This window comes from Corvus brachyrhynchos, unplaced genomic scaffold, assembly GCF_000691975.1.
Source record: "Corvus brachyrhynchos isolate BGI_N302 unplaced genomic scaffold, ASM69197v1 scaffold511, whole genome shotgun sequence".
NCBI lineage: Eukaryota > Metazoa > Chordata > Aves > Passeriformes > Corvidae > Corvus > Corvus brachyrhynchos.
In genome coordinates, this window is record NW_008236214.1 from 342941 (window position 1) to 356544 (window position 13604).

The following is a 13604-nucleotide window of genomic DNA, read 5'->3' on the forward strand; positions in this document are numbered from 1 at the left end:
GTGCAGAGTGTGACCATGCCCGCTACCACAACCAAACATACAGGTCTAGAGTGCCCTCTACAATGGATTCTAAATCTTTCCATCTTATACCATCTAATTTTAATTCCTATCAAAATGCTCTAAGAGTTCACACCATGAAACATTCCAGCCACCAAAAGTAGCTTAACTCTAATTCCAACAAAACCAGGGTGAATGTGGGCATTCCCAAAGAACAACAAAACCACTCTCAGAACAGCAGCTTACTCTCTGGGTCTGCAGGAAGTCATGAGGAGAGCTGGAGACAACTGGGTCTTATTTTTGTCCCAATGGCACAGCATTCCTGATAATAAAGGGCCTCTAGGCCTCTCCGATCTGGAAGTACTGAAAAAGCCAATGCTGCACTTCCCTTACTTTCCTTGTGAACATCTATTCTTGCTGCCCCAAATTCAACGATGGGAAATGCTACCAATCTTGAAAACAACGCTCTAAAATAGGTGCAATTATTGGGCGTGTAAAACAACTTTGAGTTCCTTTAAAAATACACATATAACTAGCAAAAAAAGGGTCATTAACATGGTCTGCACTGCGTCTGAGAACAGCAGTGGCCTCAAGGAGATGTTTCGTCATTCCAAACCCTTTGGGAGAGGTGTGCTCCTGTGTTCAGGCACATGGGAACAAGGCAGCAAGCAGCAGCTTCCTGGACACTCACCTACAGCAGGCTGAGGGGCCCCAAAGCCCAGGGTAGCTGTGGAGGTGTTGAATCCTGGGGCTCCGAATGCTCCCGTTCCCAGCGTTCCCCCCAGCTTTGGCTGGGTGTTCCCGAACAAGGACGTCTGTCCTGCCCCCAGAGCTGTGACACGAGAGGTGGCTGTCATTTACTACAAGACTGTGACAAGTTCACAAGCACAACAATCAATTCCTTATTAAACTGCAGGAAACACTCTCCACGCCCATGGATGCTGCAGACACTCAAGCCTCGTGATCAGACCAGAGGCTCTGAGCACAGAGGACCTCACCAGTCCCACCAGTGTGACCAGTGCTGCCCAATTTCTATCAGGTCACTTGGCACCGTGCTAAGAAGCTCCCCTTGGAGCTGCCCCGAGACATCCTGGCTTGAAGCTACAACTTTCCCAGCCTTTCCTAACTCAGTTACACGTGGAAGGTATCTTTTCAGGGTTTGATATATGTATGTTGCAGTATCCCCACTGCAACAGTTACAGGCAATACCCAGGCTGGACCAGCACTGCAGCCAAGAAGTGAGCTGGGAAACTGCTTACCTGTTCCAAACCCTGTCCCAAGTCCAGTTCCCAGAGTCCCAGTCGCAGGCTTATTTCCAAACAAGCTATTTCCAGCAGTGTTGGCACCAAAACCTTCAACAGAATGAGCAGCTCATTAGAGATGAAATTAAAACTGAAATAAATAAGCATCACAGGGTCGAAAAGCCCTGCCACAGTCAAGGTCAAACTTCTCACTGTTTCCAGCAGTGCAGGTTAAACTGACAGTCAGCAAGAAGGGACTTCACTGGTAATAAACATATTTTAGTTATAAATACAGCATTAAAGCAGCACAGAAAAATGCTGGTCTGCCTTCTTAAGCTTTTCAGTTTGTTACAAACTTCCAAGTTTCCCTGAAAGGCAGAGCTGACACGATGCTGCTGTATCTGGCAACAGAGTAAAATGTGCTGGCTTTTTTTAAGTGCCTGAAGGGAACACACCTCATTTCATCCTGTTTATACCACACACTCATTTCTCTGACCCTCATCACAGAGCAGGTGGGAACTCCGATCTGCACAGTTCAAGGACACAGCTGTAGCTGCAACAAGGCCACCCCAAATCTACCATGAGCTCAGTTCTACTGCAGATGCTGACCCCATCCCATGCTTGGTTAGAACACAAAGCCAGGATTAACCTGAAAAATGGCAGGTGTGCACCAACTCTCTCCATCCAACTCCCTCTCCATTCCTCCTACAAACTGCTACACAGGCAAACCAAAACCACACACTGCAAAGGCTGGTCTCCACCAAACAGTGCCAACACACTGGTGGGGCTATGGAGACCCTGACCAGCAGAACCAGAACTTGGAAGCACCTTTCACACCCCTGGGAGGTTTGCCCAGGACTAGTCACCACAGTCAAACCCTGCTTGCCAAGGTGCTGCCCTGGTTCAGAGCACTGAGAACTGCACAGAGCTCAGTTTGGGAAGGATCCAGTTCCCAAAAGCTCTTCCCTGTCTATCCTGGCAGGCTGGCACAGCAGGCTAAAGGCATGGCAGGCCCCACTGTCTTTAAATAACCAACACAAAACAGCACCCCAGGAAAGGGGGATGTCAGGATCCAACCCCCGCCTAGTCACTTCTAGAGACAGTTTTGTTGCTCTGAAATCCAGGATTAAGAAGGCAAAAGAGATTTCAGAGTCCCATGAAAAGAAGCTGCCACTCCCTTCAGCCATCCCTACACATTCCTCCTGCTCAGTCACACACTCACCAGACACCAGTTCTCACATCAGGGTCAGAGGCCACCAGGAACACAACACCCAGTTCCTCAGGACGCTGGTCCTTCACACCACCAAGGAGAACAACAGCCACCAGCTAAACTGGAGCTGACTGACTTCACCCTCACTGCAGGATCTCCTGACACCTGTCCAAGCCCAGGGATCCCTGGTTTTACCCCAATTCCCCCAGTGCTGCTGTGGCAACACAGGGCGTTCACAGCCTCCTAACAAACCCCTCTGCTCCCCAAATCTTTGATTTCAGGAGTTTTCAACAACAGAACAACAGAATGGTTGGGGTTGGAAGGAACCTCTGGAGATCACCCAGTCCAAGCCCTGCCCAGGCAGGGTCCCCTGGAGCAGGTGACCCAGCAGCGCGTCCAGGGGGGTTGGGATGTCTCCAGAGAGGGAGACTCCAGGCCCTCCCTGGGCAGCTGTTCCAGGGCTCTGCCCCTCCATGGGAGGAAGTTCTTCCTCAGGCTGGGCTGGAATTGTTGTGGTTTAGTTCCTGGCCATTGCTCCTCGTCCTGCCCCTGGCACCCCTGAGAAGAGGCTGGCACACGATTGATGGATCCCCTCTCAGCCTTTTCCCTTCTCCAGACTAACCAGGCCCAGCTCCCACAGCCTCTCCTCATCAAAGATGCTCCAGACCCCAAATCATCTCTGTGGCCTTCACTGGACCCTCTCCTGCTCCTTCCTGAACTGTGGAGCCCAGAACTGAACAGGACACTGCAGATGAGTCTCCCTGGGGCCAAGCAGAGGGGCAGGATCCCCTCCCTGACTTGCTGGGAATGCTCTTCCCAATGCTCCCCAGGACCCCAGGGGCTCTCCTGGCCATCACAGGCTGAACCTTCCCTTAAGGACCCACCAACACAGTGGCACTTGACCATCTACTTCCGGAGTCAGGGAGTCCCACCAAGAGCAAAGGCACAACCCAGACCCAGCACATTTCCCTGCGGCAGGGCCGTGGCTCACGTGACAAATCCAACACTGCAATACTTAGCACGTGCTCTCAGCAGTGTGTGGTACACACAGTACAGCTTTAAATGATTGAAACCCCATTTTTTTCCCCTGTCCCCAAACTGGGAGGGTTTGCAGGGGCTCCTAAACTCAGAGCTGGTTTGTTACCGAAGAGGCCACCGCCCGTGGTGGTACCGAATGAGGGAGCGCTGGTTGTGGTGGCTCCAAATCCAGCAGGCTTGTTCCCAAACAGGGTCTGAAAGGAAACAACAGGAATTTGGAAACCTGAGAGGCTGATACCACAGGAATCATAACAGTGTTAGGCTGCAGGCAAGGACGCAGAACTAAAGCCAAGCACAACTGAGCCCCCCCAGCCCACCTTCCCATGAATGGGGTTATCCCAAGCTGTGGGCAAGACCCCCAAAAGCAGCTGTTAGGGTCAGACTCGAGGGGCTTAAGGGACTTTTCCAATCTCAGTGATCCTGTGATTTTTGCTCCAGCAGAACCAAAATGACTGAATATCAAAAACCAAGGTTGGTTTTGGTCCATCACACCTTACAACCTGTATTTCCAATCCTATGCTGAGGCACCCCCAGGCACTGAGAACCTCAGTCTGTCCTGCTGCTTTCACCACTGCACACATCACTTGTTAAAAAAAGGACTCTACCACACCTGTTTATCCTCCAGTTTACAGCAAACCACCTGACTTTTGCATCTCAGACATCTTAATTCCTACGCTAACAGAACTTCTGTGAAGGTCAGCACCCCAGAGCAGGGCTCTGCTTGCTTTTCTCTCAGTATTACGAAGGCACAGACATACCGAACCACCAACACCAAATCCTGTGTTGGCTTGTCCAAAAAGGCCAGTTCCCGTTCCAAATCCAGTCCCAGCATTTGTATTGGCAGCTGTCCCAAAAAGGCCTCCAGGCTGAGAGGGCTGGGTGACCCCAAAGAGACCCTACAAACAGGAACCAGGTTAAGGTAATGCTCCCAGGCTTGTCCAAGTCCAGCACTGACAACAACAGACCCAACACACAAAATCAGGCAATAAAACAATGCTACATTTGCCTTTGTGCTGGGGGAAGAGGAGGGGTGAAGAGCATTCCAGAAGCTTTAGTTCTCCTCCAAGACATTAGTTACAAAAAGGAAATTAAAAAAAACCCAAAAAAGGTATGCTCCAAGCTTTAAAGGATATTGGAATTTCGTCACTGCTTTGAGCAGGGGAGATGGAAAAGAAACATTTCACAGGGTTTTCTGGGAGAACTCACAACAAATTCACAAAGAACACAGGATATTTGGAGCCAAAGCCTCCAGTTATGCAACAAGTTACAGCTATGTAGAATCTGCCACAAAAGCCCACAAATGCTGCTCATTTGTCACCAGAAAGCCCAGGATTTGAATTCCCACAGAGGGTTAATCATGGAATGACATAATCTGTGTGAAGATGATTGGAAGCACAGGAGTTGCTAGAGAGCAGCTGCTTGAGGAGGTGAGTGGGTACATGATTGGTGAACAGCTGACTGCTCTCCAATTGTCAGGAAGAAAGCTGACTGGCAGCAGGTTCTTCTCTCCACCGCAGCCTTCAGAGCCCAGCATCCTGCTTTTACCACACTGTACTGGAATGTGAGGAACATCCCAATCCCGCAGCCTCCCGTGTCCCACAGGAGCAGCTGCAGCCCCATTCCCAGCTTGCAGCCCCTCTTACCATGGTGTTGGTGTTGGGCTGGCCCAGGGTGCTGGTGCCCCCGAAGGAGAAGCCGGTGTTCTGCGTGGTGGTGGCCTGGCCGAAGGGTTTGTTGAACAGACTCGTGGTCTGGGACTGCTGCCCAAAGAGCCCGCCCGTGGTGCCGGTGCCAAAGCCGGTCGTACCTGGGACACCACACGGGGATTAGAGACCAAAGCCAGCAGATCCCACACTCCGGCATTCAAACAGGGAGAAAGGTCATGGAAGCTCCTGAGCTGCAAGGGACCCACAGGGATCACCCAGTCCCACCCCTGGCCCTGCACAGACACCCCACCAATCCCAGCCTGGGCATCCCTGGCAGCGCTGTCCAAACGCTCCTGGAGCTCTGGCAGCCTCGGGGCCGTGCCCATTCCCTGGGGAGCCTGGGCAGTGCCCAGCAGCCTCTGGGGGAAGAACCTTTCCCTGCTCTCCAGCCTGAGCCTGCCCTGGCCCAGCTCCAGCCGCTCCCTGGCTGCTGTCTCTGCTCATCCAACAACCACCTCCATTCCTACAGCCTGGAGGATCTGGATCTGTTTACAGTCAAATTCCACAAACACAAATACCCATTATTAGGAAAAAATCCTTCCCTGTGAGGGGTGGGCAGGCCCTGGCACAGGGTGCCCAGAGCAGCTGGGGCTGCCCCTGGATCCCTGGCAGTGCCCAAGGCCAGGCTGGACATGGGGGCTTGGAGCAGCCTGGGACAGTGGGAGGTGTCCCTGCCATGGCAGGGGTGGCACTGCACGAGCTTCAAGGTCCCTTCCAACCTGAACCACTCTGGGATTCTATGATCTACTTACCTTTCAGTTTGCACCAAAAACTAATAAAAATCCAATTGCTGTTTCAATTTTTCCAAGGAAACATAAGAAAACAGATTTCTATGGCAAAGACCCTCACCAGTGAATGCTGGCAATACAAGCAGCACAACTCTGAGCTCACAGCAGTGTTTCAGCATTTTGCACCACCGAATTTTAAATGGTTTAACAGAATATTTGCACGTGCACTCCCAGGAAGGGCAGGGCCAGGCAGTACTTACTGGTTCCAAAAGCAGTTTTATTCTGTCCATAAGAAAAGCCTGTATTGGTAGTGGAAGAGCCAAAAAGTCCCGTGGCTGTGCTGGACGTGGCAGTGGAAGAGCCAAACAAGCCAGCAGTTGCTCCTGCTCCTACAGGATTCGTGGGTCCTTTCCTATTTGCCTGGTAGTCTTCCAAACGGAGTTCCTAGAGGAAAATCCAGCTCTTTTTACACAGGACAAGGGCAGACAAGTGTCCTTACCACAGGCACACAGCACCCAACTTTCCCCAAGGTGAAGGCTCAAGAAAAGCTGCAACATCTATGTTTTTAAAAATAAGGACACCAAAAACAAGACCTGAACCTAGATCCATGTTCAGGCTTCAATTTGACTTCCCAGAGGTTTTTCAGATCTTTTCATAAAAGATCTGTTTTGAAGGGTCAAACAAACCAACCGGAATGGGAAGGCCTCAGGTTAAATCCTTGGGAACATCAGTTTATTATAAACAAATGAGTTCTGCATGGGATCCTGCAGAGCAGGATCTGTTCCCAACAGGATCTTGTGTCCTTCTGACAAGATGGAATTTCAGCTCTTCCAGACCTGCATTAAGCATTTAAACCCAACTGCAATTAACGTGGCATTGCATTAATTGCTTTACTTGACAACATCTCTTGTGTTTGATGCAGATATTGAAGGTTCATTAACATTCTTCCACTAATGAGCACAGACTGTAATGATGGCCCAGAAAGGCCCAGGGTAAGGCTGTGTCCCCCCCTGCACTGACCTCGAGGGACTTGCTCTCGTACTCCTTCATGGCAGTGATGCACTGGTGCTTGGTGTTGATGTTGGTGCTGACGCCGGATTTCACCATGGTGTCGGTGCCGGTTGGGGGCTGCCGGGCAGGGAGGAAGGGCCAGGTTAAAATCCAGATGAATTTGAGGGAACACAGAGAGAACTCCCTGCAGACCCTGGGAAATCCTACACCTAGCACAGATCTGAGGCTCTGTGTGACTCCTCTGCTCTGCTCAGGCAAAACCCCACCTGCAGAGCTGCCTCCAGCCCTGGGGCCCCAGGATAAGGAGGACACGGAGCTGTAGGAGCGAGTCCAGAGGAAGCCACAGAGATGCTCCAAGAGCTGGAGCCTCTCTGCTCTGGAGCCAGGCTGGCAGAGCTGGGAGTGCTCACCTGGAGAAGGGAAGCTCCAGGTTTAGGCCCCTTGCAGGGCCTAAAGGGGCTCCAGGAGAGCTGCAGAGGGACTGGGGACAAGGGCTGGAGGGCCAGGACACAGGGAATGGCTTCCCAGTGCCAGAGGGCAGGGCTGGATGGGAGATTGGGCAGGAATTGTTCCCTGGCAGGGTGGGCAGGCCCTGGCACAGGGTGCCCAGCGCAGCTGGGGCTGCCCCTGGATCCCTGGCAGTGCCCAAGGCCAGGCTGGACATTGGGGCTTGGAGCAGCCTGGGACAGTGGGAGGTGTCCCTGCCCATGGCAGGGGTGGCACTGGATGGGCTTTAAGGTCCCAACCCAAACCTTGTGTGATTTCATGGTTTTATGATGCCATCATTATTTGTACAGCTGAGGCCTCACCCAGGTGTGTTCAATGACAATCAACAGTGGAATTTACCCCAGGAGCACTCAAAACAACTCCCAGCAATTCTGCTTTTGGTTTCACTTTAAAAGCAGTTTACCTCAGTTACTGACACAAATCCTGAAGCTCTGCATGAATTTCACTATCCCCCCTTTTTTAACAGTGCTATGAAAGTACAAACCAGCAGCACTGCAAGAGCCCAGGCAGCACCACAGCTCTGCCCCCACAGCCTCAGTCTTACACTAGCTCAATCCAGAAATGAAGAGAGACGAGATCTGCATGAACAAGTTTTTGGGGAAAGGAGTCCCTCTTCCAGCAGGCCCCAGTTAGCCCAGTTCCTCAAGGCCTCTCTGCTGGGCCTCCCTCCAGGTCCAACTGCCACAGAACTTAGTAGCAGTTACTGAATCCTGTCTTAAAGGGGACTCGTCCAGAGGAGGCAGGACACCACTCCTCTCCTTCCAGGTCCCATTCCCAAAGCCAGGCTGGCTCAGGAGGGCTGCCCTGATCCTGACCCATCCCAAGATGTCTGTAACCATTACTGCTGCCAGCATTTGCCATGGATCACCTTCAATTCCATGGCACTTCCTGGGAAGGCTCAGCTTTGGGAGCTCCTCTACCCCTTCAGCATTAGCACAGCTCTAAATCCCACAAGTCTGAAATCCTATGGTGTTTGAGAAGCTTTTCAAATTCAGGATAAAACCTGGAGTTAATGACACCTATTTCCACTGCAACAGTCCCTCTAAAGGGATGTTTTCAAATCATTTCAGAACACTTGCATATAAACTCATTTTTTCATCTCAGTGCCCAAGACATCACACGAACAACTGCAAAACTGAACGCTTCCCACAGTGAAGGGGCTGGATTAAGAAGAAAAAGCAGAACTTACATTAAATTTAATAGTTGTGCCAGTTGGAGCAGCAGTAAAGCTGGTTGGGCCAAAGAGAGAACCAGATGTGCTCCCAAAGGGGTTGGAAGTGGTGTTGGTGGTGCCAAAGAGCCCTCCGCTGCTGGTGCTCGTACCAAAGTCTGAATAAAGCATAAAAAAAATAACATCATCAGTATTAAAACAAACCTGAAGTTTAAAACTTAAACCCTAATATTTTATTCAAATTAGAAACTGGTTTGAAAATGGAAAAAACAGCTGAGAGAAAGAATTTGACAGCAGAACTGGAAACTGATGGTGCTGCTAATCCAGTTCTCTGCTGTGAAGAGAACTCCAGAAACACCAAACCACAGCAGCCAGCTTCCTTCTATTCCTGACAAGTAGGAAGAAAATAATACAGTAATTCTATAATAAAGGGAATCAGCAAGGCTCCCTGTCTCTTCTCAGAAGGGGCTGCAAGCAGTTGCTTTTGCTTCATGGAATTACAGAAGAGTTTAACAGCATTCCCTGTCTTCTCCTGGCACAGACAAACCCAACTGTAGCTGCTCTGCCACAGGATAAAAACCTAAAATCAAGCAGCACCAAAAGAGACTTCAGAATAAAAAAATTCCAGCCAACCGCCTCTGGCAATTTATTTTCAAATTTAGGGCTGGCATCACAGCTACAGATTCAGGAGCACACGGGCTGCTCCTTGGCTGCTGTGGGCCCAAGGATGTCACTGTATCCTCCAGGAGAAACCCCCCAGCCCCACCCTGCCCCCTGTCCCAGCCCCCAGGTAGATCCAGCTCCCCCTGCTCTCCCATCAAACAGCAGAGGGGCACCAGTTTCACTCACTTCCAAAGCCAGCTGGCTTGTTCTGTGCAAAGGCATTGTTCTGGGATGAGAAGAGGCCAGTGCTGGTGGTTCCGAAGAGGCTGTTTGATGTCCCAGTGGATGTTCCAAACCCAAAGCCAGTGCTGGTGGAGGAGGTGGCTGGTTGGTTGAATGTGGTTGACCCAAACAACCCTCCTGCAGACAGAAACAGGCTGTTAATCCTTCACAACCTCCTTTGCTTGGGAGCTTTGATGGGTTCTTGTTCTGGGCTTGGGAGGGCACTAGGTTATTTTTTGCTGAGGATTCCTTGGTTTGGGGGTTTTTCCCTTTCTCCCCCTCCCTCCCTTTCTCACCAACATTCCCCCTGCAGGCCCCGCTCCCCCCCCCGGGGCAGTACCTGGCTTTGTCTGCGTGCTCCCGAAGAGGCCCCCGGTGTTGCTGTTGGAGCCGAAGGCCGATGTTCCGAAGGCCCCTCCGCTGGTGGTACCAAAGCCGGCATCTGCGAAGCAGAGCCCAGTGAGCCCCTTCCCAACGGCCGCGCTGGGAGCACGGCTGGAGCGCCACGAGCACCCCTCACAACAGAGCTCTTCCTTCCAAGCCTTCCCAACAAACCCAGTACTGACTGCAACCCCAAAAAACCCCAGCGAGACCACCTTCCCTAAGCACTGCATTCTCCGCTCTTACTACAGAGGGAAGCTTCCACAGCAGCCGTGGAATCCTGGTGTCTGCCCAAACTAAAAGCTCAGGCTCCTGAACTTCATCCAAGCCAGCTGGAGCACCCAGCAGCTCCCTAATTCCATCCCATGAGGGATCACCACCTCCATGGGATTTTCTGAGCTGCACTCCAGGAAAAGACACCTCATTAAAAACCACCTTAACACCACCTTAGATATTTTACTTACTTTGCCCAAAGGTTGAAGTCGTCCCAAAGCCAGTGCTGCCTCCGAACGGAGCTCCAAAGGATTTGTTAAACATTTTGGGGATATATCAGGTTTTCTCCCTAGACCTGGAAAGCAGAATGCAGGTTTTATTGAAAGCTTATCCTACAAACTCATTTTCCATCTCCCTCATTGCCGAGGGCAGCAATCCCACCGGAATCTTTCAGCACAAGCCCCATGGCACTGTGCGATTCCAAACCCCGCCAGAGCCCTGTGGGGTCAAGGACACCAACATTCCAGTGACACCACAGGTAAGGAGATGGCACTAAACATCGGTGTTCCTAAAATTATGGTGTCACCCCCAATTATGGCTGGAGTTCCTGCCCATCTCAGCCTGTGTCCTGGGCTGTGGCAATCCCACAGCAATCCCGGGGGTTTCCAGGACTGATTTTCCTGTTCAACCCTATTTGCCAACTGCTTCAAACACGACAAAGGGGAATGCACTGCACAGGGATTACAGGAATCCACCCTCCTTCTGCTTCCCACTTCAGCACTTCCCAGCAGTTGCTGTTCCAGGGGAGTTTTGCCGGGCCCAATTCCCTTCCCCCCCCCATGGTTTATTTACAGCACATTCCCTGCTGCCTCTCCTCAATCTCCTCCCCGAGCACAAACAGGTACAAACTCTGCTCCAACTCCCTGAGTTTGGCAACAAATCCAGCACAATCCCCACGGCTCCTTGGGCACACTGTCAGGGAATTGTGTGGTGTTTTCCTGCAGCTCCACCATTGAAAAATTCCAGATTAGCCAAAAACGTGCCAGATTAACAAAAAAAGCCAGTACTACCCCCAAAAAAATGTACATAGTACCCCCAAAATGGCAATACTAGCAAAAAAAAAAAAAAGCTAGAACTAGCAAAACCAAAATGCCATATTAACCCAAAAAATTCCAGTGTTAAAAAACAGTATTACCCCAAAAATGCCATGTTAACCAAAAATAATGGGCGTAACGATCCGAGAAAACCCATATCAGCCAAAAGAAACTGACAATATTGACCAGAAAAAACATGTATTACTAAAACAATGCCTTATTAACCAGAAAAATGCCAGTATTACCCAAAAAAAAGCAGCAGGAAATGCAGATATTCCCCCACATTCCCAGGTACTCCCTGGCAGCAGTAGCTGACACACAGCAGTGCAGTTCAAGAACGGCCCACACCAGGAATATGCCCAAAGCCAACAATTCCAGTTAAAGCCAAAGCTGCCCTTTCCCTGTGCCCAGGTTTGGCAGCTGCCTCTTCTCAGCCCCCTTTACCTCCTCCCAGCCAAAGGAAGCACACGGGGACTGGGCACTGCCTAGCACAGCCTCCCAGCAGGGAGATCACTACATCCATCTGCCCATCCTTGAAGTTCAGGTGTTTGTTTCCCTAAAACCAACAGCACTTTCTGGGAATGGCCAAATCCAGACTGGGAGCAGCCACAGTCTTCCACCATCCCTGAACAGCTGGAGACTAAATCAGCCCAGAGCAACCAGCATCCCACACTTCCCTGACCAAAGAACTAAAAAGATTATTTGTGTCATCTCCAACTACTCCAACAGACACACACCACAATTTTGGAGTGTTAAGGGTCTCCACACTTCCACAGGCAAATCCTTATGGATTTCATTTGTCACAGGAAGAGGAATGTCAGTGAAATGATCCCAGTAAATGCCAGAAAAAGCTGCTCTGACAAACTCTCGGCACTCCCCAAGCTGAGAGGAGCTCCTGGGAGAGCTCCTCTGGCACAGGGTAACATTGCATCCTGAGCCCTCCTCACCTTCTCCCATGGAATCCCTGAGGCTGGAAAATCCCTCCCAGCCCAGCCAGGCCCAGCTGTGCCCAATGCCCACCTTGTCCCCAGCCCAGAGCACTGAGTGCCACCTCCAGCCCTTCCTGGGATACCTCCAGGGATGGGCACTCCAAACCTCCCTGGGCAGCCCCTGCCAAGGCCTGACCACCCTTTCCATGGGGAAATGCCTGCTGCTGTCCAACCTGAGCCTCCTGTCAGGGAGTTATGAGAGTGGAAAGGTCCCCCCTGAGCCTCCTTTTCTACAGGCTGACCCCCCCAGCTCCCTCTCCACCAGGACCTGCTCCCAAACACACCTCTCCACTCTTATGGAATATTTTCAGCCATCTCCCCTTGCCCCAGTGCAAGTCTCTCTTTCAGGCAACATAAAAATCACCTGCACGTTCCAGTTGTCCGATGTTGTGACTCTCAGCCTTATCTGCAAATTCACAAGTCCCTCATTTTCCGTGGTTCCTCTTTTTTAAGTCACTGCTCTCACATTGTCCTGAGATCATTAAACACCAAAACCTACCTAAGAAGAAACCTGAAATATCATTTTCTAGGGAAAAAAGAGTTATGGAAAGATTTCTCCCTCCCACAGTGTGCATTTCGTTGTACTTCGCACCCACCCCACCTTCCTGGCAACTCCTCCAGGGCTGTGTCCAGTTCTGGGCCCTCAGGGCAGGAGAGCCCTGGAGGGGCTGGAGCGTGTCCAGGGCAGGGAAGGGAGCTGGGAAGGGGCTGGAGCCCCAGGAGCGGCTGAGGGAGCTGGGAAAGGGGCTCAGGCTGGAGCAAAGGAGGCTCAGGGGGGACCTTGTGGCTCTGCACAAGTCCCTGACAGGAGGGGGCAGCCGGGGGGGTCGGGCTCTGCTGCCAGGGAACAGGGACAGGAGGAGAGGGAACGGCCTCAGGCTGGGCCAGGGCAGGCTCAGGGTGGATCGCAGCAGCAATTTCCCCATGGAAAGGGAGCTCAGGCCTTGGCAGGGGCTGCCCAGGGAGGTTTGGAGTGCCCATCCCTGGAGGTGTCCCAGGAAGGGCTGGAGGTGGCACTCAGTGCTCTGGGCTGGGGACAAGGTGGGCATCGGGCACAGGTTGGACTGGATGGGCTGGGAGGGCTTTTCCAGCCTCAGGGGTTCTGTGAACTCAAGAGGTGGAGCAGAATTAGTAAAACTCGAGGGTTTACACAACATTTCTCTCCCACTCGCTGCACCCCCGCGCCAAAGGGCTCTAATTGAACTGTAAGAGCAGCAACACAAAATCCCCGTAAAACCACCCAAAGAACCACAAGTCATCAACATAACTTTAAATCCCGTATAACCAACCTAACTTTAAACTACAACTAATTAACACGACAGTAAATAACTCCCGGCCCACTCCGCCCTTCGCCCTGCCCGTTCCCCCTTTAGCCACGCCCATTCCGCCTTCAGCCACGGCCTTTCCCCCTTTAGCCCTGCCCACAGACGATT

General features: G+C 51.6%; 1 protein-coding gene across 2 annotated transcripts in view; it reads right to left on the bottom strand.

Annotated features, from left to right (window-relative positions):
• NUP98 (nucleoporin 98) overlaps positions 1–12840 on the bottom strand; it is a 24729-nt gene extending 11889 nt beyond the window's left edge. The window contains exons 1-12 of one of the 2 annotated variants that reach the window (XM_017744714.1): positions 12536–12840; positions 10340–10443; positions 9835–9936; positions 9459–9632; positions 8628–8767; positions 6941–7048; positions 6181–6364; positions 5130–5293; positions 4245–4382; positions 3593–3680; positions 1257–1349; positions 689–829 (exon numbers count right to left, since the gene is read on the bottom strand). In XM_017744714.1, coding sequence (XP_017600203.1) covers positions 689–829; positions 1257–1349; positions 3593–3680; positions 4245–4382; positions 5130–5293; positions 6181–6364; positions 6941–7048; positions 8628–8767; positions 9459–9632; positions 9835–9936; positions 10340–10412 — 1405 coding nt within the window. In that variant the 5' untranslated portion in view covers positions 10413–10443; positions 12536–12840. The remainder of the gene's footprint in view (positions 1–688; positions 830–1256; positions 1350–3592; positions 3681–4244; positions 4383–5129; positions 5294–6180; positions 6365–6940; positions 7049–8627; positions 8768–9458; positions 9633–9834; positions 9937–10339; positions 10444–12535) is intronic. The other variant, XM_017744717.1, reaches the window with a different exon arrangement.
• Positions 12841–13604: the final 764 nt, after the last annotated feature.